This window comes from Colius striatus, chromosome 5, assembly GCF_028858725.1.
Source record: "Colius striatus isolate bColStr4 chromosome 5, bColStr4.1.hap1, whole genome shotgun sequence".
Taxonomy (NCBI): Eukaryota; Metazoa; Chordata; class Aves; order Coliiformes; family Coliidae; genus Colius; species Colius striatus.
This window is the reverse complement of record NC_084763.1, coordinates 50632757-50660039: the sequence shown is the minus strand read 5'-3', so window position 1 is coordinate 50660039 and position 27283 is coordinate 50632757. Positions and strand designations below refer to the sequence as shown.

At 39.6% G+C, this 27283-nt stretch overlaps 1 protein-coding gene across 1 annotated transcript; it reads right to left on the bottom strand.

The window, feature by feature from the left end:
- Nucleotides 1–374: 374 nt before the first annotated feature.
- Nucleotides 375–27262, bottom strand: LOC104552049 (protein adenylyltransferase SelO). The gene is made up of 19 exons (XM_061996566.1): nt 26847–27262; nt 25590–25708; nt 25227–25355; nt 24419–24483; nt 24260–24316; nt 24066–24164; nt 20217–20284; nt 19440–19527; nt 16686–16755; nt 15793–15865; nt 14972–15055; nt 12957–13086; nt 12244–12288; nt 12075–12156; nt 11892–11984; nt 8994–9073; nt 8099–8142; nt 2248–2327; nt 375–1922 (listed from the first exon to the last, which is right to left on the bottom strand). The coding sequence occupies exons 1-19, from the start codon at nt 27025–27027 to the stop codon at nt 1800–1802; spliced, it is 1710 nt and encodes a 569-aa protein (XP_061852550.1). The 5' UTR covers nt 27028–27262; the 3' UTR covers nt 375–1799.
- Between the last annotated feature and the right edge of the window lie 21 nt (nt 27263–27283).

Here is a 27283-nt window from a genome sequence, read left to right as displayed (position 1 = left end):
ACATAAGGAAAAAGGACATGGCTGAGGCCGTGAATGAATTCCTGGGGGAGAGAAGTATCTGACCTCCTGTCTATAGGCAGGGGAAAATGTGAAACCAGTTATGAGGGTTTGCTTCATTCTTTCAGATGTTTTCCAAGAAGCTGAGAAAAGGCTCAGAATGAGCAGAGTGGGCAGTACATAGCACTGCTTGTAAAACACTTCCCATGTGGGATGATCTGGGTTTATACAGTGATGCTGAAGGCTTGTGCTACCTGTGACTAGGGTGAAGCAGAGCTGTGTTTGCTGCTGTTACTAACAAGACTGAACACTTCTAGAACACTTTGAAGAAGAACTCAATTCAAAACTGCTTTATATTTATGCAATTACTCCATGGGCTAAAGGTGTACAGGCAGCACAAAAAACCCACAAAAAAACAGCCCACACAAAAAATTAAACCCTACCAGATGCTTAGTTCAGCTCTTTTGTGTCACGGGAACCAGGGCCCAAGAGTAACACATCAACACCAGTGTTTCAATAGGCTGGGAGTGCAGCCCTCTGCTGAAGGGCTTGCACAGAGCCCCCAGCAGTCCACTCCTCTTACCTTAGATTTGTGAAATGCTCATTATGCCACTTCATAGCCTCTATTTCCAAATCAAGAGGCACTCAAGACATTTGGAGATTCTGAACCGATCCATTTTGGATTTGGGAAGAGATGAGGTAACATCAAGTAGGAAAGCCCCCCAGTTAAGTGGTTTTTGCTGTAAATTTTCTAGCTTAACATTGCACCTGATTGCTTATGTATTCATTTTAACTGAATTATACAATAAGTTTTGTGATGTGGAACTGAAGTATCAAACAAGGATAAATAACACGACTTGGGACTCAAAGAATAGTCTCTTTCTGTTAAAGGACTCCTGTCTAACAGCTTCAGTTGAATTTTAAGTACTTTCACTGCAAGACTTTTGATAGTCCCTTACAGCACCAGGTTTCTGAAGGCAAAAGGTGTATTGACCTGAGTACATATGTAGTGACATACTTCCATGAAAGTCATTTTCCATGTCCAGCCAGTGAAAATTTCCTGAGGCTTTATATCCCTGCACCAACAGTCTTTCAACTACTATCAACAGATACACTTTCAAAGAGCAGTGGGCAAGGCTTGACAGGCACCTGACACCAGCAAAGACACCAAAATTTAGTTTGGGGCAAGTCACTCCCAAGACACACATCTTTGCTCACTATTTAATTGAATTTCCTTTAAATCTTTGTTGTCAGTTTACTGGGACAAAACAAGATCAAAAAGAGAAGAGGTGGCAAGGTCAAAATGCACAATGATCCTGTGTTCCAACTCTGTAACAAAGACTTAAGAACATTTATGTCTTCAGAATACAAATACAGTTGAAGGGTCTGTAACAGCAAGGAGAACATTCATCAAAATACTATACAATTAAAACTAGCTTAGATGGATTTTAAATTGATTAGCCATTTACAGTTATTGAGACCCCTTCCTCATCAGCCACGAATTCTGAGTTTAAGTGTGACAGTTTGGCAGAACTTAAATATTTGGACTCAAATTAATGCCTGGCTGAATGTGAAGGGCAGAGGTATAGATACCAATATAATTTGCTGATGCAGCCATACACAGTGGTGTGTTCCTTTCATCTTTAGACTTTATAAGGTTTGTCAAGACCTTGTCTTGCCTACCAGAGTAGCAGATTCCAGTCCACAAAGTATAAGGAAGAGAAGCTCCAGTGGCTTGATCCATGAATCCTGTTTGAAGGCCTCAGCTTTGACCTTGATTTTCTTGCTTGTTCAAATTTCTCTCAGGATGAACAGCTTACTTTAAGGTCCTTGGCCCAAGCTGGGGGGCGCAGGGAGTAGCCTGCTTTCTCTGCAGCCTGCTGGCTCTGGAAGGGATCTTCTAAAATCTGCTGTAGGAGACGGACCTGAGAGCAATTAAAACGGGTAAGTTTTTATACAAAATGTTTTCCTGCAAGTGAAAAAGTTTCAGCCAGTTCCAATAATGCACCTTCCTGGCTCCAGAAACTATAACTTGAGTTGCTTACTATTATTAGTACATAGTAGCTACTATTTATTATGTTATAATTAATCCTATTAATAATTTAGCTAATATTTTAAATGGTGATTGGTATTATAGTACAATGTTGGTCAAAATATAGTATAGGTTCAAAGTGAAAAGGCAACAAATGTTTCATTAACAATTATGCTAATTCTTAATAAACATGTCAAGAAAGAAAGAAAGAATTTTACCTCTGAGAAATCATTCCAATTAGCTTTTTGCACTGCTGATTCTGCCATCCAGTTCCTAAGGATGTATCTAGGATTAACAGCTGAAACCAAAAGTCAATCATAATAAATTTAGTTAGATGTATTCAACAAAGGGAAAATACAGTCATTGAAACGTGTCACTGACATCTTCAAGAAGGTTTCATTTGCAGATCAAGGAAAAAAAATGAATAAAAAGGAAAAGGAATCAATCAATCAATTTATTTTCATGAGAAAAATAGAGTAGTATAGAGCATCACCTTGATACACAAAGGATTTCCTGTTATGAACAACAGACTTCAAATGTGAGGAGCCGACCACGGCCTGGGTTCCTGCCACATTGTTGGAAAGCGTATTAAAATGCTGCAATGTATTCCTGGAGATCATAAAAATGAGTGTTGTATTACTTAATTTTAAAAGCCTGTCCTTAGGTATTCCTTCTTCTATAACACATATCAAAAGTTTAGCTATAAAAACCTTTAACACTGCTGTATTTTTTAGCAATTTTCCTTTTAATTTCCTGGTGGGGGCAGGGGGAGGTTCCCCTTTTTTCCCACAACTGCCTGCTATTTCTTTATGGAAACACCCATGTCAGCTGCACTGCTTCTCTGGCAGGTTCCAGGTTGATTATCAGAGAAACACAGAATGGTAGGGTTGGAAGGGACTTTTACACATCATCTAGTCCAACCCCCCTGCAGAAGCAGGTCAACCTAGATCAGGTCACACAGGAACATTATGGCTCACTAGTGGTAGAGAGATGGTAGGGACATTGAAAATGAGACTGCTGAATTAGTCAACCAGGATGCAATTACAGGACAGCAACTGACAACTCATAAAAGGAGTTCTGTCACACTGTGCCAAGGGCAAGTCTCATAAGCACACATGGCTTTTATTATCAATTTTTTAGCAGATAATTGTCAACACAACTCTCATTTTTGCTCTGCAATTACAGCCCACGATTCCCTTCAGAAAGCTTTCCCTTTAATTAATGATCAAAACAATGTTACAGATTAATTGTAACAAACATTTCAAGCTTGCATTTTGTCTTAATTTGACTTTGGTCTGTATTTTTTCCAAAGTCAGTAGCTCATTATGACACAAAGAGATTAATTAGTGATACCAGAGGCATTTCACCCACTGACTTGAAACCAAAAGCCTGTGATTTATGGACATACACAAACTTCATCTGTTCTTTCCCTTTCCATTGATGTCCCAGGAGGTTTTCTATGAATAAGCATTACTTTTATGTAATAACATTCTTTCCAAAAATCCATGTGGAGTTATAAAATACTCTTACAAATACCTTTACAGCATATTTGAAAGAGGATATGAAAGAAGGCAGAGTATTCGTCAAAATCAAATTTCCCTTAACTCAGTTCTTCTAATCAACAAGTTATGACATCATTGTATTTACAAATAATTAGTTATATTAATAGAGGGATAATCAGAAACAACACTTTGGATAAAAGGTACTTAATCTATTTCCATTTCCCTGTTGACTCTGTTCTTGCATCTCTTTGTACTGCTGCTTCAGCCTGCAAACAGAACTCGTTTATCCTAGCTGACTACCAAGACAATTGATGTGTTTGAGACAAGTTATGATTGGCTCCTCCTAATGTTCTGTGCTCAAATAATTACAGGACTTTATTCATACAGATCTACTGCTTTGTCCAGTGAACAGACCTCTCTGTAGTAAGCATTGCTGCTAAAAAGCACCATTTAACCAACAAACACACTAGGATTTACTGAAGCCATCAGTGCCCAGTGAAATAACACTTGTATGATTATTTTATGTATAATAATACAACTAAATTCTTCAGCTTTGGAGCTGAATGATGGCCATTTTAAACCACAGGATTTGACATACAGCAGCATTACACAAAGGATCTTTAGGTTATTTTGATGAGTAAAGGACAAACAAAATCACTCTATGCTATAAGTGCTGACCACTTAAGTTCCTGCTGGAAGAGAGGAGGGGAAGCTCTCTTACAAAATGGGCTGACACCAGAAGCATCTCAGGTGGCAATGCCACTCCCTCCTTTATAAAAGCTGCCCAAGTGACAGAACAACTTTCCAGCACGACATCCTGGTGCTGACCTCCCTGAGAATGAAGACTGACATGCAATCCATCCAGATACAGAAGACTGAGATGCAATCCATCCAGATACAGACATGATTCCTTTTCACAGTACCACAGTTCTGTATGTACTTACATTTATTAAACAAAAGTGAATAAATACAACTGGCTATTTGAAACCCTGATAACTTCTACATAATCATAACAACACCCTGCCCTAACTGCTAAAACCCAAGTTTTCTCATTTGGCAAAGTAAGTTACTCAGGCCAAGTATTTGATTTCAGCCAGTAAACGGGGTTTCAATAATGAAGTGTGATACTAATATAAAAAGAACATTTTAAAGGTGGAAAAGTTAACATATGACTCATACAGAAAAAATGAGAATTTACATTAAAGCATGACTCATTAGCAGGAGAATATTTGTCCCAGAAATATATTCTTGACAATTGCAAATTGACAAGTTTCACAGTGGCATTAAAAATATCTGTAATTAACACAAATGTCAAGTTAATTGCAAGAGAATAAGACGAGACAGATAAGAAAAGGATAAAGAAGAAGAAATTTTGTGCCCTTATGAGCATTTTCTGATCTGGTCTACAGTATTGTTTTTACATGTTTCTTTTATAAAGAAATACAATGATAGACTGTATGGGGATATGGATTGTCAAAACTTTTTGATCAACCCTAAGGATCTATGTTGAGGCTGCATTAAGATAAAGCATTACTAAGGACTAAAAACTATATTAAGAGAGATATAATAAAGTTATAGAATAAGTTATCCACCTTGAAATGCTTCTAGGTTATGTACTTTGGAACACGAGATGTTTTACTAGACTTACTAATGATGAGGAAAAGGTGATGAATAGTGAGGTGATAATGGCAATGTATTCAAGGTCAGTCAATACTAAAGACAACAATAACAAATTTAGCGAGACTTACCAAGCCATATTTAAAAAAAATCTAACAAGCCTACGAGGAAAGGCTGCGGGAACTGGGGCTGTTTAGTCTGGAGAAGAGGAGACTGAGGGGGGATCTTATTAATATTTACAAACATCTAAATGGTGAGTGTCAGGAGGTTGAGACATCCCTTTTTTCTATAGTAGCTAGCAACAGGACAAGGGGTAATGGGATGAAGCTGGAACACAAAAAGTTCCACTTAAACATAAGAAAAAACTCTTTCATTGTTGAGGTGAGGGAGCCCTGGCACAGGCTGCCCAGAGGGGTTGTGGAGTCTCCATCCTTGGAGGTCTTCAAGACCCACCTGGACGTGCTCCTATGCAACCTGATCTAGGTGAACCTGCTCCTGTAGGGGGGTTGGACTAGATAATCTCTAAAGGTCCCTTCCAACCCCTACCATTCTATGATTCCATGATAAGCCCTGACAGTTTTGTCTTTCAACACAAAATGCTGGGTAAAAATGAGCTGAGCCAGACTTGTGCTGCATGTTGTATTGACAAGGAACAGCTGCTACAAGCAAATGAAAAATGAAAAGATCTGTTTAAACGTGAGAACAACAACAGAACTGTATGAAACTTCAGTCATGCTGTAGTACAGAGAAGCTAGCAAAAACTAGCATAGTTTATTTGAAAAGGAAAATGAAACAATAACAAATTTACCTCAGGCTGTTGGGAATATCTGCCAGCTCTGCTGTATGAATACATTGTGATGACTGGTTATATGGAAGAAAATTAATTGTGCTCTGAGCCTCTGCATATCAAGTTTTGGACTGCTATCAAAACAGAGACCACTAACACAAGGGTAGTCCTGGATGGGAAACTTTTGCCATGTTCTGTCTGTCTCCTGTAGTTTATGAGCCTCTGAGTTGTGTAGAAAACCACAATACTGCTTTGCAGGTGATGATCTACCAACTAAGATCTTTTTCTGATTTGGAATGAAAATTCAGAATGGCATAACCTTCTCCTAAAGCAGATTTGAAAGTCAGAAAAATAAGTGCATTTAGACACTTGTCAGCCTTAAATCTTAGCTCAGGAAAACAGGAGAAGTCAAAACCTCAAAACATTTTTGAGCTAAGAGCCTCAAAGCCCCACAGCTGAAGCTTCTTAAACCTACCTAAATACAGATAATAAACCAAATCTTTCTTCTTGTAACTGTTTTTATATTAACTTTCTAAAAATGCATGTCAAATTTTAAGAAGTGCTCTCAAAAACAGATGGAGCCTTGATTAGAAAATGTGGATGCAAACGTGATCATTGTGCCCTGTGGAGTTTTTACTACCCTATTACTGCAACTCAATGCTATCACCTGCCATTTTCCTACTGCATCAATTAAAGCTTTTGAAGAAAGTGGCCAATCAATACCTAACAAGATCACACCCATTTCTGTTAGAAATGAGAACAAAACACCCTTTGCAGCAGCAGAGCACCCAAGTGCAGAATACCTCAAATCAAATCAAACTGGCTCCTCCATTTCTTTCACTCCCTTTTATCCAGAGATTTTCAGTTGCTCCTTGTCTTTTAGAGGCAAATTTCACAAATTTACCACAGTTCACTGCAGACCCACAAAATCCTTCCCTCAGTAATTCTCAGCTTTTCCTATCCACTGTTGCTGCTGTGACAGACAGCTAAATGCAGTACCTCCACCACTTTGTGATTAGAACAATTTGGAGAATGAAAGTACCTTCCTTTTATGACTAGATAATCCTTTTACAAGTAAGGAATTTTTTTCTCCAGGGGCTGAAAAAAGAAAAGCAGATGCTTTTCAGAAACCTGGATTCTTTATCACACCTAGAAAGCATATGGACATATTTGAACACTCAGATAAATCTTAGTCCATTGAGCCAGTACAGGACGCCTACCAGAATCCTTCCTGTTAGCAAGGGTTCACCAGCAGTGGAGACAGATTCACAGATGACTAAAGGAAGGAAGTATGGATCAAGGAAAAGATGTTGCTTGCATCCAGGAGAAGCAGAAATAGCAGAAGAAGAAAGGCATCTCTCACAAGGAAATCAAATCCTAGAGGCCTTTACAGGGGGCACCCTACTTTGCAATGAAGAGTTCCAATCTGGGGAGCAGCCAGAGCATGTCCACCCTTTCAAGACACTAAGGTGAAGCCCCACTTGAGACATGATGAGATGCCGACAACTATATTCCCATGGGCCAGTAATTCTTATCCCTTAAAGGAAATCAAAAGGGAAAAAAGGCATCAAAGCATAGAACAAGCTAGAGGCCTGGCATCTCCTGTCCCCAAAGAGATATTGTCAAAAAAGGGGTTAAAACAAAAGTAACTTGGTCTAGTAATTGTGGTGCACTTCCATGATCTCACTCTTCTAGGCCTTAGTCAGCTGAGATGACTACAACTATTCACAACAGGTATTTGGGCCAGACCAATTTCCTCACAAATGCAGACAATTAAATTCAGGAGGTCTTTTAATGTTTTGGGTTTGTTTTTTTTAAGGAGAGAAAAAGGAGGATCCCTAAAGAGGAAAAGCACCTCATCATAGCCAAGGAACATCTGATCATTAGCTTATAGAAAAAGTATAAATATATATATGTATTCACAAGTCTAACTATAGGCACGTGGCTAGATTCTAATCACATGACTGAGTGAAACCAGACACAGCCACAGTGACTGCCCAGCATTATGAGATTTGCAGGAGCATAAGGAGAGTTTCTCCACTTTAGAAAACCAGAACAATTTAGTTCTTTTCAAAAGGAAGAATAACTACCACTGAAGAAACCTACATAAATAGATAGCTGCCATCTCCAAGCATATGAATTCCTTTGGGTTGTTTTACTCACCTGTCATTCTTGCTCTTCTCTTGGTGTCTGAATCACCCTTGTTACTATACATGAAAAACAAACCAAAAGAAGAAAAAAGAAAGTGCTTCAGCTAATGAGGGTTATACTTATTTATTTTAAGAACCATTTTCTTTGACTCTCATTAAAATCATGGAGTGTTCTGCATTTGTGTTCAGTGGAAGCAAGTGTGACTCTCTAAGAATGACTAGACTTGGAAAAGATTACACACTTTCTAATAAGTTTTGTAGCTTGTATTGATTTTTTTCCTCCTAAGAATTGTATTTACAGACTAAAATTTCCAAGTACCTGATATGTACTTCTTTTCACTACTAGCAGCCATTCATAACATACATGACTAAGATTTAAGACAAAGGAATTGGTAGGAAGTTCTAACGTTCATGTCCCTACCTCTGCAATGCCAGCTGTTTTCAAACACATTATGGGTATTCACAACTGCTCAACTTCCACCCCTTGTCACCCTAAAGCTCTATTATTACATAGTAAAAAAATATCTGTATTGCCAGTAATGAAACACTGTTCAGTCCTATGCATTTGCAAAGCCTGACTTTCAGATTCTTAGACTGAATCTGTAAGAGTGGTATTTTTATTAAGCAAAGGCATCTGATCAGTTGCTCAATGAAAGACAACAAATGCAGCCTCCCCCTCCTATGTCATTTTAATGTACCTGTGTGTTAAACCAGAACTGCAATAGTAATTGTTATTGAATCTAGCACAATGTAGAACCATAAAGCCAAAAAAAACCATATTAAACCATGTTTAAGACAGTTTACCAGATCTACTAAAGATTATGGCAAACCATTATGGACTGAAGTTGTCTGCTTCTGGCAAACACACACTTGGTGTTATTTTACATTTGAAACTGTGTCAGACTCACCAACTTAATCTCAAGAGGTACATAGTAACCCATTCTGAAAATAACTTGTGTTTACTCAGATCCTGAAGAGCCCAGAACTCCTAAAGAGAAAGAAACAGTTAATGACAGATAAAAACCAAAACCAAAGTAAGTAAATGAGCAAATAAATATTAATAGCATGTGAAGGAAATGTATGATGACCCTTCAAGGATTTTTTTTTCTCCCTCAGAACTCTACTAATGCCTCATCCTCTGCTTTTAAATATTTCTTTTTGCTAGCATGATACTCCTGTTAGGGCAAATTCTGTCTAAACACCTCCATTTCACCCCTATATTTTCTTGGCTTGTAGTCTGACCTCTTCCATTTTTTAGACTACATAACTACAAGCTTTACTGTGTTCTGAGCTTTGTACATAGACCAGATCTATTTGTAGAGACTTTTTTTTCCCTCCCAAAATTAAGGAATAAGGAAAATATATTAATAAAGAAAAATAAGGTGTGAAGAAAGAGGGAAACTTAAGGCTGCAGGGCTAGGAGAAGACTGAGGAAAATGAATAGAAACAGTAGAAGAGGAAGAAGTGGAAAGGGGAAAAAAAAAGAAACCAGAGCTTGGAGTTACTGCCTTCAGTGCTGCACAGCAATCACAAACTAGGCTTTCCTGGCTGACTACACTGAGCTAACTGTTGCTTCATATTGCTCAGTTGAGAGAAAGCAGCCAAAGCTCACAGACAAAAAATCAGCTTCAGAGAAGGAATAGTTTAGAAATAAATAGATATAGATAAAAGGGGGTGAGCAGTAGATAGACAAAGCAAGAAAACAAATGTGCAAAAGTTAAATAAGGGCAATTAAAAGCAAGAACAAAACAAAGTTTTGATCACATCTGTGTTTTTAAAAGGAACAGGAGTAAAAAAAAATATAATGAAAAGCACATCTGAGTATAAAAACTAGTTACAATTACAGAAGTAAGTAAGAGCTAGGGGCCAGGCAGGTGGACAACAGGTGAGTGTCCAGGCCTGGCATTTGTTCAATGATGTGCAGGGTTAAGCTGCTTTAGGAGGAATTTCAGAGTGTTCTCAGTTAATACTAAAAGTAAGGATGCCTGCAGTGTTCCCAAAAGATTCTGGTATTTTTAAGTCAATTTTAGTGTGCAGCTGACAAAAATGCCATACATAAACCAACATGAGAACTCACTTTGGTGCTGACAAAGCATCAGGGTGTGAATAAACTGCAGGTGAAATTTCTTTAGCAAATATTACATTAAAATAGACTTCAAAATGCACCTTTTTACCAGTATAAAATTGTACCTGCTTTACCACATCAGTTTTGGGACTCAGAACTTGTGGGTTAAACTATTTCATTGTGCAGAAAAAACAAAGGTGAAGGCTGGAAATGACAATAAGTGTAGTAGCAGCGTCACAACTACACCATGATTGTCAGTTCCTCAGCCTGCACCTTCAAAGGAGGGGAGACGGAGTTGCCATAAATGCCACTACTGCAGCAGTCCAGCAGTCCACACTGCATGAGAGTGGCTTCCATTCTTCCTATTGCATGCAGGCCACTAAGAAGTGGAAAAATCCCTTGTATTCTATGACAAAAATACCTTATCTTACAAACGTACCCATCCTCTTATCACTTTCTCTGAACAAATGATTCATTCCAAAGCTACAACTCTTTGCAATTTTGTTGTTTATCACTAGAAAATCTCAACTTTGTGGCTTTTAATGGCTTCAAGCTCATAGGAAAGGTCAGGCCAGACCTCTTAGTTAACAGAAGAAAAACAGGAAAAAGAGAAGATTTGGTCAATTATTTAGGACACAACTAGAAAAAGAAACAACTCCTCGCTTTCATTCTATGTGTTACATAAATTCTGCTCCCTAAAACAAGCCCCTAAGTCCACCTGCTCTCATTTTAAATTAGATTCAAAGACAAAGAGAAATAAATCAGAAGTTAGGGAAAGGTAATGAAGTTTCCCAGGCAAAGCAAATAGTATTCCTCACATGGAAAGGGCATTGTATTCAAGAAAGAAATTCTTTTGGCTCTCGCAAGAAGGCTTTGTGCTTCTCTTTCCAGATCAGGTACTTGGCTTTCCTTTCAGAACTTCCTCTCTGCATGTTTATCCAGCTGTTTCTTGCTGAGCATCTCACTCCAGTTAAACATTTCAGCTACATTTCCACTTCTAAAGAAGTTTAGCTCTTGATGTTCATTCTCTCTTTTATGGTTATACTTGGTCCTGGAGATTAAGGTTAGCCTCAGTTTGCAGCAACACAGGATTGCAATAGCAGGCTGAGCAGGACACAATAAAATGTATTCTTATACCTGAAGTTACATTTAGAGCCAGTCTCTTGCCCAAGGAAGATGAGAAGCCACTATGGGCTGAGATTCTAGCAAGATGAGATGGGATCTTACTTATCACTAGGTACAAAGACAAGCTGATGGGCCTGAGGTTTAGGCCACCTGGTAAAACCATGTTAGGAAGAGTGATTGACACAAGGCTGAAATTTTCCTTATCAACCCTGTCCAACTTCACCTGTGTCTTACAAAACCAAAAAGGAGAGGAAAGTTCTTCCTGGCAGACCCATCTTAAATGTGAAGAAAATCACATTCCCACCTGCATATGAATATTTCTGACTATTCCTATTGGACCTGCACCAGAGGCTGCAAATCTGACTTCAGCACTCTTCATTAATGCATATTCATTAACACTCTTTGTAATGTATCCTTTGTTACCAGATGCAGGCTTTACATGGAGTGGTGGCAGGATACAGATATATTAGTCTCCCTGTCCCATAATAATGCTACAGCGATACATTTCCCAGACAAATCATGGCTTGAGACATCCTCTATTATATCAAAGTTATATCCAACTTGATTTACTCATTTTATATTAAGCATTTGTAAAATTGAGTGCTTGTATTAATACCTCAGGAATATGGAGCTCTTTTAATTGCTCTTCAGTAATGTCACTGAGCTGTCGAAACGTCATTGTAAAATCAGCCTTTGTATCTTCCATAAGCTAGTGAAGTAAAGATACTTCTGTCAGCTTTTTTCAAGCCTGGGGTATCCATTCAGATGTTTCCCAGCAAAACCAGCAAAGCAAACTCACTTTTAGGAGGAAAGCAATCAAATAGTTATCATCCTCATTCTCCCCAAGAAGACCCAATTTTGCTTTGAATAGTTCTGTGAAACTGAAAATAGTGAAGAAGTAAGGAAATTGTTATACAGCATAGTTTATAGTATGATGATTGGAAGGTTTGAGCTCTAGGGCTGCATACCGGCTGTGATAGTGTTCAGCATACCCCTCCAAAATCTGGGAAGCTCTGCAAAGACAAAAGAAATGGCAAATTCTATGCAACTAAAATACTACTGTGGCTACAATCCTACTGTACACTACACAATGAAAACTTATTCTGCCTGATATCTCACAAACATTGATATTCTGAATCAACTGGGACCTGTAGTGGGAAAAAGAGTGAGGGGAAACATTTTAACAGGCTTCAAACACACAAGTAGCTGCCACACAGAAGAAAAAGCACAATGCTCTTTGCTTTCATACTGAGTAAGAAGCCATGAGTTTAAAACCAAACAAAAGAAGATTCATATTAGGAATCTTTACAATTGGATACTAAAGTACTACCTCATTACTTCAGGAGGATGTATGGTATTTATATGTAAGCATCTTAAAGAACAAGCTGGACAAACTTAGAATACAAAACCAGAGGCAAAGGTCCTACCTTAGTAAAAGGAGAATGAACCACATAACACCTAGTTCCCCCTTCCAGTCACATTTTGCTATTGTTTATGAGCCATGAAAACCTTTCTCCCCTCCCTCCAGCCTTATTCTGCCCAGAATTATTCTCTAATTTCCATTTAGAGAAAAAAAGAAGTATTTTAAAAGCTAATCCCTTTCTTTCCTGTGCATATGGTAACTAAAGGGTCTCTCATCTCACTAGTTCTTTAGCATTAAGATATTTTAAGGATTACTTACAGCTGCTTTTGCCTGGGATCCAATAAAGGTTTTAGGGCTTGTAACAGCTTGTTCAGATTAAACAGCCCAACATTTGCCTGGTTTCCTATTCTATACCTCCTTTCATCATCAGATGTGTTTGGAACAAAATCTGTTTCAAACAAAACATGACTTTTCCACAACAGAGTAATTACAATAAACAATCAATGTTTAAATATTTAAGTGCATTAATTTTTATACTTACACAGTGAGTATATTAACAAAAGCCCTAAAGTTACTGAATATTTCAAATCAGATCAGGAGGATACTTATTACTGGGAATTAACTCAAGATCTATTATTTGCAAATCTAAGGAATGCATCCTTCACAGGATGCCACATCCTTACCACATGTCACAAGTGACATTTTCCTACTTGAAGATACCAAAGAAATCCAAATGTCTAAACTCAAAACAACAGTTTTTACACTAAAAACAATGCCTTATTGATTGTCTTTAATAAATATACTATTACTATTTAGCACACAGACTAAGCAAACAACTCCACAATCAGATTCAAGACCTGTAAGTATTCTTTTGAAAAGTAACATGTATAAGCATGTATTTAAATAACTAGGCCACCTAAGCAAGGTTTATTTCAGTTGTACAAGTAAGCTTTAAGTATTCACATAATAATTAAGGCTAAAGCATTCCAGGATGCAAATCCATTCTCTGTGAGATAATAAATATCTGTCATGCAAGTTACAGGAATCCAGAAGCAAAATGTGTGCTATCTACGGCCCCAGTCTCCGAATGGACGTAACATGAATCCCTTGCTCCCATCTAATGCAGCTAAGCTGATCCATGCACACAGTGCGGTGCCTGAGTCCTCAGAGGATGTTGATAACAAATGGAGCATTAAAGAAGAGACCTGTGACACATCTGTCAGATCTGGTGATTGGCTCAGATCTGAATTTTAACTCTAAAGCATTTCATCTGGTTGTAGGGTGTACTAACTCTGGCTCAGATGGAGTTCATTTTCATCATAGCAACCTGTATGGTGCTGTGTTTTAGACTTCTCACTAGAACAGTGTTGATAACACACCAGTTATCACTACTGCAGAGTAGTACTTGCACAGTACCAAGGTATCTTCTGTTCTCACTCTGCAACTTCAGCAACTTAGGCTGGGGGCGTGCAAGGGGCTGGGAGGGAACACAGCCAAGACAGCTGACCCCAACAGACCAGAGGGATATCCCAGACCCACATAGTATCACTCTCAGTAATAAAACTGGGACAGTTTTTCCAAGACAGGTGTTGCTTGGGGACTGACTGGGCATCAGTCTGCCAGTGGGAAATGGTGAGTGATTGCCTTTGCATCACTGTTGGTTGCTCCCAATCCGTTTTTTCCCTTCATTTTTCCACTGTCTTTATCTTGACCCATGCACTTTTTCTCATCTTTGCTCTCCCAGTCCTCTCCCCCAGCCCCCAGCAGTGGGGAGTGGCTAGTGAGATAACCACTGCTGGTCCTGAAGCTTACTCAGAAGCAACTTCTAAACAATAACCTAATACCATGCATTTACGTCCTTACTGGATCCGTATCTATCAATCCCAGAACGAGTTAATACTTTCCAAGAAAGATTGCTATGACTGGGTAGGTTTGATTTGTTTTCTTCCAACATATGCTATAAAGCTAGAGCATGATGTCTACAGTTACTGTATACCATTTGTGCTTACAGCAATATGCAGTTTTGAGTCTTCTAGGTTTCTGCTGTAGCATCTGTTCAGTTGATGAAGTTCAACTGGGAATATTCTCAGGAAAATGGATTTAATAGCAATGTTTCATTGCACTTTCAGCACTTGAAATGAAACCTGAATAGTGTACCACAAAACTGGCCTCTGACACCCTTTTTTTCCCTAAAACTCTTCAAACAATACACATGCTTGGGACCTTTCTGCTAAAGTTTTTGCCTTCTGCTAGGAGTTTTCATGCTCACAGAAACTACAGAAATTAATATAAAGAATTTTAAGATTACATTTAAAACCAAGTGCTACACTCACCCGGGTCATAGGAGTCCATAAATCCAAAAGGACCATAATCTATTGTTATGGATAATAAACTGAAGTTATCTGTATTGCACACACCTACAATTAAACAAAAAGAAGAAACAAAAGTTAAACTTCCACCAGAACTCTGTAGTGTCTAGAAAACTGGCTGTGAAATAGATCCACTGAATCTAGTGAACTTTGGATCTGTTACCTTCCAGAAATCACTCTGGAAAAGAACCTTCTTTCTCTGACTCTAGGCCTGGCAAGACTTTTTTAAGTGTGAAAATGAGAAGGTGTTCGCTTTCCATCTGGTCTCTATGCCCAGGTGGCACTGTTGCCTTCTCCTTTCAGTGCTACACTGTACTGAAACTACATCCTGCAAATAGGTCATTAGCTGCTTCCTTGCAAGTAGACCAGGTGCTGTATTAGCAAGACATTGCTATTTCATTTTTCTTAAGATAAATCTGAAACAAAGGTGGACAGAACTCTATCCTATACATTATAAAAGGTCGGGTTTTTATGTAGACACATCAAATTCAGAGCAATTAAACTTGTACATGACATCAATACGGGGACTTTGTATATTAGGCTGTCGTAACAATTCTGAGAACTCTTGCTCCCATATTCTTGCTTCTTGTCAGACACAGTGAGACAGCTCAGAAAGTGCTCCTAACTCTTATGAAAAAAACTTGTCTACTATATGCATAACAGATACTGCTGTAGGCAAAGACGTTAGAAGAACTGGAGACAAAAGAGACAAATAAAAGCCATCTTTAAGTATATGACTGTAAAGAGCTACTCCTGTAAGGTCAATGCCATCTAATGCAGCTTACCATGTGCAAACCCCACAGACATCCACAATGCAATCAGATTGGCAGTCTCTGATGTGACTGTAGAGAAAAATTCCTAAAATCAAATACATCTTTTACTTCAAGTCCTCTGAATCAAAAATATGGAATACAATAAATAACATAAACATTTGAGTCACTTTAGAAATATCTCATACATTCACATTATGCAACCTGATCTAGGTGACCCTGCTTCTGCAGGGGGGTTGGACTAGATGATCTCTAAAGGTCCCTTCCAACCCCTACCATTCTATGATTCTATGATTATGGGTTGTGGAGTCTCCTTCTCTGGAGACATTCAAACCCCACCTGGATGAGTTCCTGGGTGACCTACTCTAGGAGGTCCTGCTCTGGCAGGGGGGTTGGACCAGATGATCTTTCAAGGTCCCTTCCAACCCTTAAGATTCTGTGATTCCAGATAAGGTTACTGGGCAGTGCCATCATCTAGCAAAGACTATAGTTAAGTAAGTACATAGGCATGCCCTAAAAGAAATTAAAAGTCAAAAAAAAAAGAAACAAAGACACTATATATTCTAGTATATATACTAGTATATACTATATATACTACATTTACACTAGGAAAAAACATAGTTCTTTGCTTCATGAGCACTGCTCATTTAAAACCTGAGCAGTAGGAGAAAAGAAAATAACAGAAAGTAGAAGCTTCTCTATAAACATTTCCATTATAAAAAGTGCTGAAGAAAGTTTGTATTTGAGAAGGAACTTCAAGAAACAGGTTTTAGTGATGAGAATTAACAAACTTGCACTAATACAACCTGGAATCTTACTTCAAATTTTAAAATCTTTTAAATATTGAAACTTGGAAAAGTTCTCTCTCATACTTGTGGGAAATAAAAACAACTTTTAATAAAACTTACCAGATATCTATCTGAATTATTCATGGCTATTGATGGAAAATGTTCCTGGATGATAAAGTCCAGCAATCTTCTGTAATAAGAGAGGCAGAATTCTTTAAACAAGACTGGTACTCTTCTTAGAACTGATTGTTCAAACATCTTGTTTTCAAACAGATAAATGCTGAGCCACAGCTTGCTTCTGGTTGACAAAAAACTCAAGACTATTTCTTCCAATGAGTCTTGGATTACATTCTTCCAAATTCTTAGAGATAAAACCTAAGGTTCCAGTCATAAATATGACTGGAGACTACCATGTAGAGCTAAAATTATTCCCACCTGCTAAGCTTCCAGGGCATACCAGGAACTATGTTTGCATGAAGTAAGAGCAGTTAAAGTTTTCATAACCAAAAAAAAAAGGAGAATATGATTACAAGAAATAATTCTACATCAAAAGTCTCACAAAGAATCATTTATGAAGTAGGCCATACCTTACCATGGCCATTCTCAAACTAATAGGCCATTAGTTTGAGAATGGCCATGGTAACTGGCCATTCTCAAACTAATGTTGCATAGTCCTAAAAGATGGGCTCAGAAAATATATACATTAAAAATGGCAATGTTTGACAAATTGTAATGCCTCACAAATGCATGTCTTTGCAGATCTAACGTTTTAGAGTAGAGCTTCTGGTATTTAGGGCATTTAGGAGCTCTCTGGTGGTGGGAATCAGCCAGGACTACTGGCACAGCAGGCTATAAGCACCACTACACCTGGGGCAGGTAGCCTGGGCAAGGGCTGGATCTGGGCAAAGGTTGTGTGGCTTTGAACACTAGTATCAGATTTTACCTTCAAATCAGATTGTTGGAGCAAATCACTGAACTCTCCTCAAACTGTGATGATTTTATCAGCATACATTACAACCTGACTTTTAGAAGGGTAGACAATCAACTGCCTCTGAATATTAGCCTGTTGCTCCAGGACATCCCCTTTCAGGAGGGCCTTCTCTGAGTAGGAAGCACAGCCTGTCACACTAGCCTTGGCCTGCTCTTGAGTACTCTTTATGAGAGCCTGTCCAAAAAAGGCAGGAAGGAGCTGTCTATTTTGCCCTGGTAGAAGTGATCTTTACACACTCCTTACATCCAAGGGGTCAAAAATACTTTTAACAAAGAAACAAACCCCGAAACAAAACTTAAAATCAATTCTTTAATTCAACCTTTTAGTTTCACAATGAAAATCTGCCATGAGGTTTCGAAAATAAGGAAAGAAAGACAGCTTAGTGTGATGTGGGAAGTTAAATCCAATTACCAGTTACTGCAATGTACAACTGCTGCTATGAGCTCTTGCTCACTTTTAAGTACCCAGAACAATTTCTATTGCTCCTCAGGAGAAATGATCAACTTTTAAGTATTTGCAGGAGAGCTCAAAATTTGTCATGCTAATTGCTTGACAAACAATATTTCTAAGAGGCTTAAAACTGTGCAATAATTTCTTATCTAGTATACTTCTCTGGACTGTGCATGTTTCTGGAGAGCATACTTTTATATAAGATACTTACACTAGTGAGCCATTTCACACCTCAGCTCATTTAGCCTTACAGACAACTATAAGAAATGTAGGAACTCATAATTTAAGTCTACAAATCTTTCCAAAGCAAACAGCTCCTCCCTCGTGCTTAGTTAACAGAACTATTTTACCTATAAGACCTTTCTGACTGATTCACCAGAGGCTGTGCTGCCATTCAGCAGGATCTCAACTGGCTTGAGGGTTGGGCAGAGAGGAACCTCATGAGGTTCAACAAGGACAAGTGCAGAGTCCTGCAGCTGGGGAAGAACAACCTCACGCACCAGTACAGGCTGGGGGTCGAACTGCTGAAGAGCAGCTCTGCAGAGAGAGACCTGGGAGTCCTGGTTGATAACAAACTAAATATGAGACAGCAATGTGCCCTCGTGGCCAAGAAGGCCAATGGCATCCTGGGATGCATCAAGGAGAGTGTGGGCAGCAGGTCAAGGGAGGTTCTTCTCCCTCTCTACTCTGCCCTGGTGAGGCCTCATCTGGAGTCCTGTGTCCGGTTCTGGGCTCCTCAGCTCAAGAGGGACAGGGAATTGCTGGAGAGAGTCCAGTGCAGGGCCACCAAGATGATCAGGGGACTGGAACATCTTTCATATTAGGAAAGCCTGCGGGAACTGGGGCTGTTTAGTCTGGAGAAGAGGAGACTGAGGGGAGATCTTATTAACACTTATAAATATCTAAAGGGTGGGTGTCAGGAGGTTGGGACATCCCTTTTTTCTATAGTAGCTACAGGACAAGGGGTAATGGGATGGAGCTGAAACACAAAAAGTTCCACTTAAACATAAGAAAAAATTATTTCACTGTTTCAGTGAGGGAGCCCTGGCACAGGCTGCCCAGAGGGGTTGTAGAGGCTCCTTCCTTGGAGGTCTTCAAGACCCACCTGGACATGTTCCTGTGCGACCTGATCTAGGTGGAGCTGCTTCTGCAGGGGGGTTGGACTAGATGATCTCTAAAGGTCCCTTCCAACTTCTATGATTCTATGATTTCTCATTTTGCAAGACCCAGGCCTTCAAAACCATCTCAGGTTTTTACCCTTACAAGGTGAAATCTTGTGCATGCCTGTATAAAAATGGGGGGTTATCTTTCTAAACTATGCGATCTTCCTTTCTAAATAATGCATGTCTCAGTTCTACCTCTATATATGTAGTCTAATATACATTTGATTGTTCAGGAAAATAATACAGTTACTATAAAGATGAAATTCAAACCTTTGTAGGTGCAGTTCCCCAGAATGAGCTAAGATTTCTAGGGATCCGATACGAAACCATGACTTGGCAAGACGTAGCACTATTGCACCTTAAATATAGACACATGTGTTTAGATATAAACACAGCATCAGCAAAATCAAACAGCTCCCCAGCAAAAGCCATCATGTGTTGTTTCTATAGACACAGAATGTATGAAAGCATAGTTAAACTGGCACTTTTGCAAGTATGCTCAACGCATGACAGGTGAATATGTAGAATGTTAGTTTACTACACCCATTTTCATGTTAAAGCTGGATTTGGCCAGCAAACACAGACAAAATTCCAGCACCACATTAATACCAGAATTAATCCAGAGATACTAGCAACAAAGAATCAACTTACATAGACATTTCCCCATGCTGTGCCATCCCACTCTTATCAGAGCAGGGTAGACAAGGAAGCAATGACATAGCCACAGCCACATTCCCACCATCCCAGAATTGCTGCCAGAACAATGGGAAATTTCCCTACTTTTCAGCATTATTTTTGTAATGACAAGTGAAAATGAAAATTATATCCCTACAACACAAATGCCCCAATCATAGCAAACCTTGCACAAGGCTTCATTTCTTTAAGATATGTTTCCAGCTGACTTCCTCAGGAGACGTTTTATGTCTTAATAAATGAAATGAAGCCTATTTAATTCTTTTTATCAAATATATGACACTGAAGTTAATTTTTGCAATGGAGAATTAAGTTGCAGTGTTGCAACATACTTCTTTGAAACGTGTTCATTACCTCTTTCTTTCTTAACATTTCCATTGTAAAACTGGTCTCTCCACACGTCATCATCGCTTACAACTAAGCTGTAACAAACAAGAAATGAACAGGAAAAATCATTTACAATGAAGATCAAGTCATATTTTATATCACTTTATTTCTCTCATTAAAAAGAAAATTATCTTTTTGCTGGCCTAGCTTTGTATTTACAAATGACACAGGCAAACAGTAAGCTGAAGCTTACCCAGCTTCATTAGATTGTATTTGTACAATAGTGTCCAATTTCCATCTCTCACACTGTTCTTGGGCAGGCAGTTGCATTTAAAAAAAGTACTGCATTCATTTGGAACCTCAGTGATTGATGAATGTGGTGTTAACATTAAATAAATCACAATTACCCCGAGGACAATAGTGAAATTAGGACAGAGAAATTAGAAACCAAATCGTTGCATCAGCTGTACATGAGCCAAAACTGTTGCCTGAGGAACTCGGGGTACAGATCTGGGATCCTTAGCAATCAGGAACTCTTCAAATAATATCAACACCAAAAAAACAAGGCACAGTTTTGATGACACATTATAATTCTTCATTGCTGCTTGTACTTAGATTTTTAAAAGCAATCTCTTCCTTTCATTTGCCTTAAAATCCTGCACATCCTATAATTAATGTTTATCCCAATAGTGAGATTTGTGAATGCTTGGAACAACTTTGTGAATGCTTGGAGCAACTTGGCTTGCTCTAAAAGATTTCAAAACTTACATTCATTTTACAAAATGAGATATGTACATTTGCTGTATTTTCTCTTCAGTTCAGGAGAAGTAAAATGGAATCAATCCTCACAAACTATGCAAAGGCATCATATTCCCCTAAGGTTAACGTGTAGAAACCTTTCTGTCCAAAGCAACTGGGATTACACTGCCAGTTCAGCAAAAGTAAACAAAGATATCTAGTAGCTCTCCAAACTGAATGTTCTCAGCTGCAAAAACCAGCCACTGAATTGTTCCAGAAGGAGAGAAAAAATATCTAGAAATCAATCTGCTCCCAACACTGGAGCTGTACTAATGTGAGCAACATTAGGACATTATCTCAAATAAAGACTCTTTTGGAAACAATCATTTATGGCAGGTATGTCTGTAGGACTAAGTACAAAGAGTGCTGATGTAAATGAGATGGAAGAGGGAGATTTTAATCCTTCAAGACAAAAACAGGGGACACTAATAAAATGTTGTGTCCACATCAGTGCACTAGGGGACAGGAGTCTGAATAAAAATGCTACTGAATTCCATTGCTTTGAACACACCTCTCCTAGAAGGGTCAGAGTCTTTTTAGTATGTAACTCTGTAGCAGGCTCTCTACAAAATTCCTGCACTTGCAAAATGCCACTGCAAAATGCCAGCACTTCTCTTACTACTGACAAAAAACCCATGGGGGCACCAATGTTTGGTTAGTTACTAATACAAGTGAATGGACGTGTAACACTGAAGAGCTGAGCAGACACATGAAGATACCTACCTTGCCTATAAACTATATATAAAAATAGTTTTTAAATGGTCCCTGTAGTTGGTCAGCATCATTACTTGGGGGAAGGCAGCAGGAGACCAGACATACACTCAGCCACAAGAAAGGGAGCACTGGAACTCCTCTTAGACCAGTGAAGTTGTAACAGCACTCACAGGAGTGCTCCCTACCCTTGGCTCTAGCTTAAGGGCTGAACTTGACATTCCCAAGTGCTCTGCTTGCTGTTTTCCATCAACATCAAGCCCTCTGCAAGTAAGGGCAACTCGGAAAACTACACATATTGGCTCACTTTTCTGACCTAATGCGTAACACTGAGCACTGGTAGTCCCAGTATGTGACTAAAGTGGTACCATATGAAGAAGTGTTCTTTATCTGGAAGCACAATCATAAACTGTAGCACCCCATTGGGAACACAGTACGTAAAATTAATAGAGCAAACCAAGCTGCTGGGTGTTCTGGGATAAGCTGTAAGGCTTTTCCCTATACTTCTGCCAAGAGATGACAAGAGCTCTGTAAGGGCATCCCAGCAGCCCCAGTAAAACAGCTCCCCATTGGGAAGAATATGGATATCAGCTGTATTTTTTTCTAAATAAAGGCTTGCAAACAGTCTGGAGAGCTTGTAGGGCAGTTAAAAAAGCCAGGCATTTAACCAATTTACCAGCAGAGAACTAAAGCACAGTGTGTACTCAATAGAATTTGTGCATAGCTAAGAAGTAATTTCATATTGTTTTTGCACTGAACCATTTGTTGAGACGACAGCAGAGAAGGGCTATAACCTTGCCAGATGCTTTCCTGCTGATATTCCGGCAGATTCAAAGCTTTGCTTTAAAAGCCAACAGTCTCAAGGTGAAACCAGTGAATAAACCATCAAAAATGTCATTTACAAACACTGCACTTCAAAGGAGAAAATGTGTCAGAAGGAATGCTAAGAGAGATTTGCAAATGCAGATATCTAGCCATGTGGCAGCTAAGTACAGGCCTTTTCTGCAGAACATTCACTTTCTTCAAAGCCTGAAATGCTGGACTACAGACGTGAAACTATTTGGAGCACCAAAGAATCATAGAATAGAATCACAGAATGGTAGGGGTTGGAAGGGAGCTTTAGAGATCATCCAGTCCAACCCCCCTACAGCAGCAGGTCCACCTAGATCAGGTCACACAGGAATGCATCCAGGTGGGTCTTGAAGACCTCCAAGGAAGGAGACTCCACACCCTCCCTGGGCAGCCTGTGCTAGGGCTCCCTCACCTGAGCAGTGAAATAGTTTTTTTCTTGTGTTTAAATGGAACTTCTTGTGTTCCAGCTTCATCCCATTACCCCTTGTCCTGTTACTAGATACAATAGAAAGAAGGGATGCCCCAAGGGATGTCAAAATGATCTTGACATTTTCATAGAATCATAGAATGTAGGGGTTGGAAGGGACCTTTTCTTAATTCTGACAAAATCATCCAAATGAGTGAACATATTAGTCTCCTTTGGTTCAAACTGAATTCGTTTGAATTTGTTTTATTATGAAATGTCCCTCTCTACACAAGAGATGTTTGTACAAATAAGGGATTGAGAGCAATTACCCACATCCAGTACTCGCACTAATATTAAGGTCTATTCATCTGACTGGCAATTTTTCCTACCACTCTTTAAAATTGCAACTAGGTAACTATGAGAACTCAGAAATAGCCACTTGCATCATTTTTCTGCTTGGCTCAATTCTAGAAAAAAACCCATCTAAATGCTTTATCTTTAGTGTAATAAAAGACTCACTTATTAACCATGTAAAATGTATTAAGAGGCTCCCTGATTATCCACATATACTAAAGGTATAAGTGTTATTTACAGAGCAGGAAACTAGTCCTCCTGTTTTTGCAAGTCTTCTGGTGAGCAACGAGGGAGAGGACAAATGAATGTTTTTTAAGAGAAGAAACTCTTGATTGCAGTAGCATAAAAGCTGGAGGGTTAGTGTCAGACATAATCACTCAGTTCAACTTTTTACTTTCTTTACAAAAGGAACCAGATTTCAAATTAAGGTAATTCAGTCATGACAGTGTTCCAAGTGAACAACAGCTGTTCATAGACAGACAGTATACAGTATCGTGTTTAAACAAAGTAGTACTCTAAAGCATACCTAAGACAACAATGAATTAGTGAATGAATTAATTGCTGGAGCTCATTATTGCTGGAAAATTTCATTCAAGACTCTACAAAACTGGAGAGATAAATTTTGTTTTGTTTGCATACATATGGAAAGAAAAATCTATTGTGTTAGAAACTAACTGCTTTATTGATACCCAGTGAAGCTCTGTCACAAAAATCACCTGTAAGTTAGGATGCCATGAAAAAGGAAAGAAAAATACCTAACAGCTCTGCTTGTAGGGATTCCAAGATAGTGCATGGCCTCACTACACAAATATTCACGCACAGAAGAGCGAAGCACAGCTCTTCCATCACCACTCCTATGGAGAACAAACAAAGAATAGCTTATAAAACCAAAGCAAATTTCAAAAGGAAAACATCCAGTTTTGCTGCACATAGATCAGCTGCAACTTACCTGGAGTATGGGGTCTTTCCTGACCCTTTTAACTGTAGCTCCCACCTCTCACCGTGCCTGAAAAAGATACCATTAGTATTTCTAACCGTAGCCCTTGGCCCTGCATCAATCAGCTAAATAGAATACAGAGTTGAATTGGTCACTTAAAGAAAGTCACACCTGTTTGTATACACTCCAATCAAGTGGGCTCTTCCATCACCCAGCTGACCTGCCCAGCTACCAAACTGACAAAAGTGAAAAATCAAGTTATTTTCCTCGGTCATTTACAGCAGTTACGCTTGAAACGGCACAAATTACACGTAGGTTGTCTTTGATTGCCACAATATAACGACACATTTGCTCAGGTAGTCATTAAGATATTGAGCCCTCAAGCTGTATTTCCACAATCACACCAATAATGAACCACAGGAAAAGAATAATGCCAGTAATCCCCACTTTTTTTCCCCTCTGCCTTCCAGCTACAACATGCAGCTACAGCCCTGTCTCTTTTGTATAATGAGCCTTTGAGCTGACACAGCTTGTGGGTTTTCTTTTAATTGGAAATTACAAATCCAATTCTACCATTCTCTTCCATGAACAATCTCCCCCATTTCAATCCAACTTAACTCTTAGCAACCATGGCATTGCAGTGAGGTCTTCTTCACTCCTCTGAGCTGACGATACCTAGCATGAATCAGAGCCTGTCAGGCTGCAGGGGTGCTAAGCAGACTCCACAGCTAGTGGAAGTTAAAAAGGTAATTAGTTCCTGCCATCAACAGCAGTAGAAAAAGCAGACATGGTACTGTGAAGAATATTACAGCTCTCTTCCATCTGCAGCCCCTTATGAAGAACAAACCCACAACCAGCATGTTCCTAAGTGTCCATATACTTGCAGGTATATACTCATATACTTACAGGTATTAGCAAGGCATAATTCACATGAAAAAAGCCATAGAATTCCACCTGGATGAACGAGTGCCAGAGTTACCTGATGACCCCCATATCTATGGGCCAACGGAACTGACCCAATGATCACATTCCCACCGCTGACGAATTGAAGAAACTCAGGTGTTTCCTTAACAGAGATATCAAGATCCAGAACATTTTCAAGAGCTTCCTGGAGAAACAAACAAACAACATGGATGGTACTTGGATCTGATACATTTTTCAGTGGTAATCAATGTGTCTGCTCTACAGACTTTGTTATGAAAAGACTTCACAATATGTTTTACATGTTCTATTTGCTTAAGGTGCATATTGATGTTCTCATAGCCTAGGAATACTGACATGTTTTAGTACATGTATTAAGAATCTCTACTAATTAGAGAAGAACAAATAGATAGTAACTAACCTTTGAAACAGCTACAAGACGAACTCTGGATTGAAAAGGCGTAGGATAGACAATTGAGAAAATGCAGTTTCTCACATTACGGATGTAATTTTCCTGGATCACATCCATGGGAAAAGGATCTGTAAACATGAAATATTTCAAAGCAAAATGAATCATATCATTCTCAATAGCTTGCCTCTTAAATCCAACAAAAATACTTCAGAAACAATTAAACCCTGACCCCTTACTACAATGTATATTAAGCCTGCATACAAAGCAAGCCCAGATCAATTCAAGATGTGATTCTGTTTGGGATTTTTGAAGAGGAATTAGTTGTGTAGTTTAAGAAGCCGGTGGAGTGTGCTAGTTTTAAGATCTAGATCATATTTAAGTGTAGATGCAATTAACTGTGCTTAAACAGCCTCGGGGTGGTTTTATATCTAACCCTAGAAGATATTTGCATGAGACAGAAAAGCATGATGCAGTGCCACAGATAAAGCCACTGCACACCAGTAACTGTCATGTACAGTCTGTGTGCAGCGATGACCACCAAGTAACCTAAGAAACCAGCTTGAAGGCTTCTCTGAGTAAACAGGCAGTGAAAGGATCAGATGATACAATTCTTGTTATAGCTATAACTCACATACTCAAAATGTGATTCAGTCCTCCTTCAGATCTCCGCACTCCACGGTAACAGAGGACAACCACTGTTTTAAAACACTAGACTGATACTGTGTGCTTGCAACAATCTTAACTATAAAATCCCACTACCTCATACCCTGTCTTGTAGAACTGGTAGTTAGTTGGCATCTCTGAAAGCAGCTTTAGCCACGTTTCTCAGTACCTCTAATGATAAACCATGTTATAGCCAGCTGCCACAATATTTATGACTGATAATTATTTCTCGCTGCTCACACACAGTTGCATCACACAAAGAAGTTATTTCTGAAATATTGTTGTATAAATTACCTTTATTATTACAGGCAATTCTGTATGCCCTAGAGCTGCACCACTTTCTGTACATCGAATCGGGTGCTGGGTGATCAATTTTGCACTAATACAGAATTGGGACTTGCACGTCTCTCTGTTATGATACATTACTAATATATCTGGCCGGGAGGTTGGACTGGACGATCTTTCAAAGGTTCCTGCCAACCCTTAAGATTCTGTGACTGTGTATGCAGGGTCTTCACTTAGTTCTTGCTTTAGGAGCTGCTACAACCCAAGCAGAAGAGCACGGGAGGGCGCACAGAAGCGCGGGGCCAGAGCAGAGCGTACCCACGAGGCTTTCGGAGGAGAAGGCCCACGCGCAGAGATCCGCCTCCAGCTGCGGGTGCGAGGCGTTGGGGCTCAGGGGCGCCCGGCACAGCCCGCGGGAGGCGCACAGCGGGGCCGGCCGCCCAGCCCCGGCCCCGCAGGCCCACGTCAGCCCGGCGGCCAGCCAGGCGGGCCACCACATGCCCCCAAGTCACGTAAGAAACCGGCTTGAGGTCTCCCTTCCCACCATCGAGATGAGCTCGTCGCTCTTCACCGAGAGCTCCGCGGAGCGCTGCCTCCCTGTCCGCGCCTGTTGCTGACGCCGTGTTCCCCGCACCGAGCGGGCTGAGCCAGCGCTGCCAGGCGCCGCCGCTCCCCCGCCCGTCCCGGGCGAGCGGTGAGCCGAAGCGGGGACAGTCCCCCTGCGGCCGGGACGCCCGCCCGGCTCCCCGAGGGTG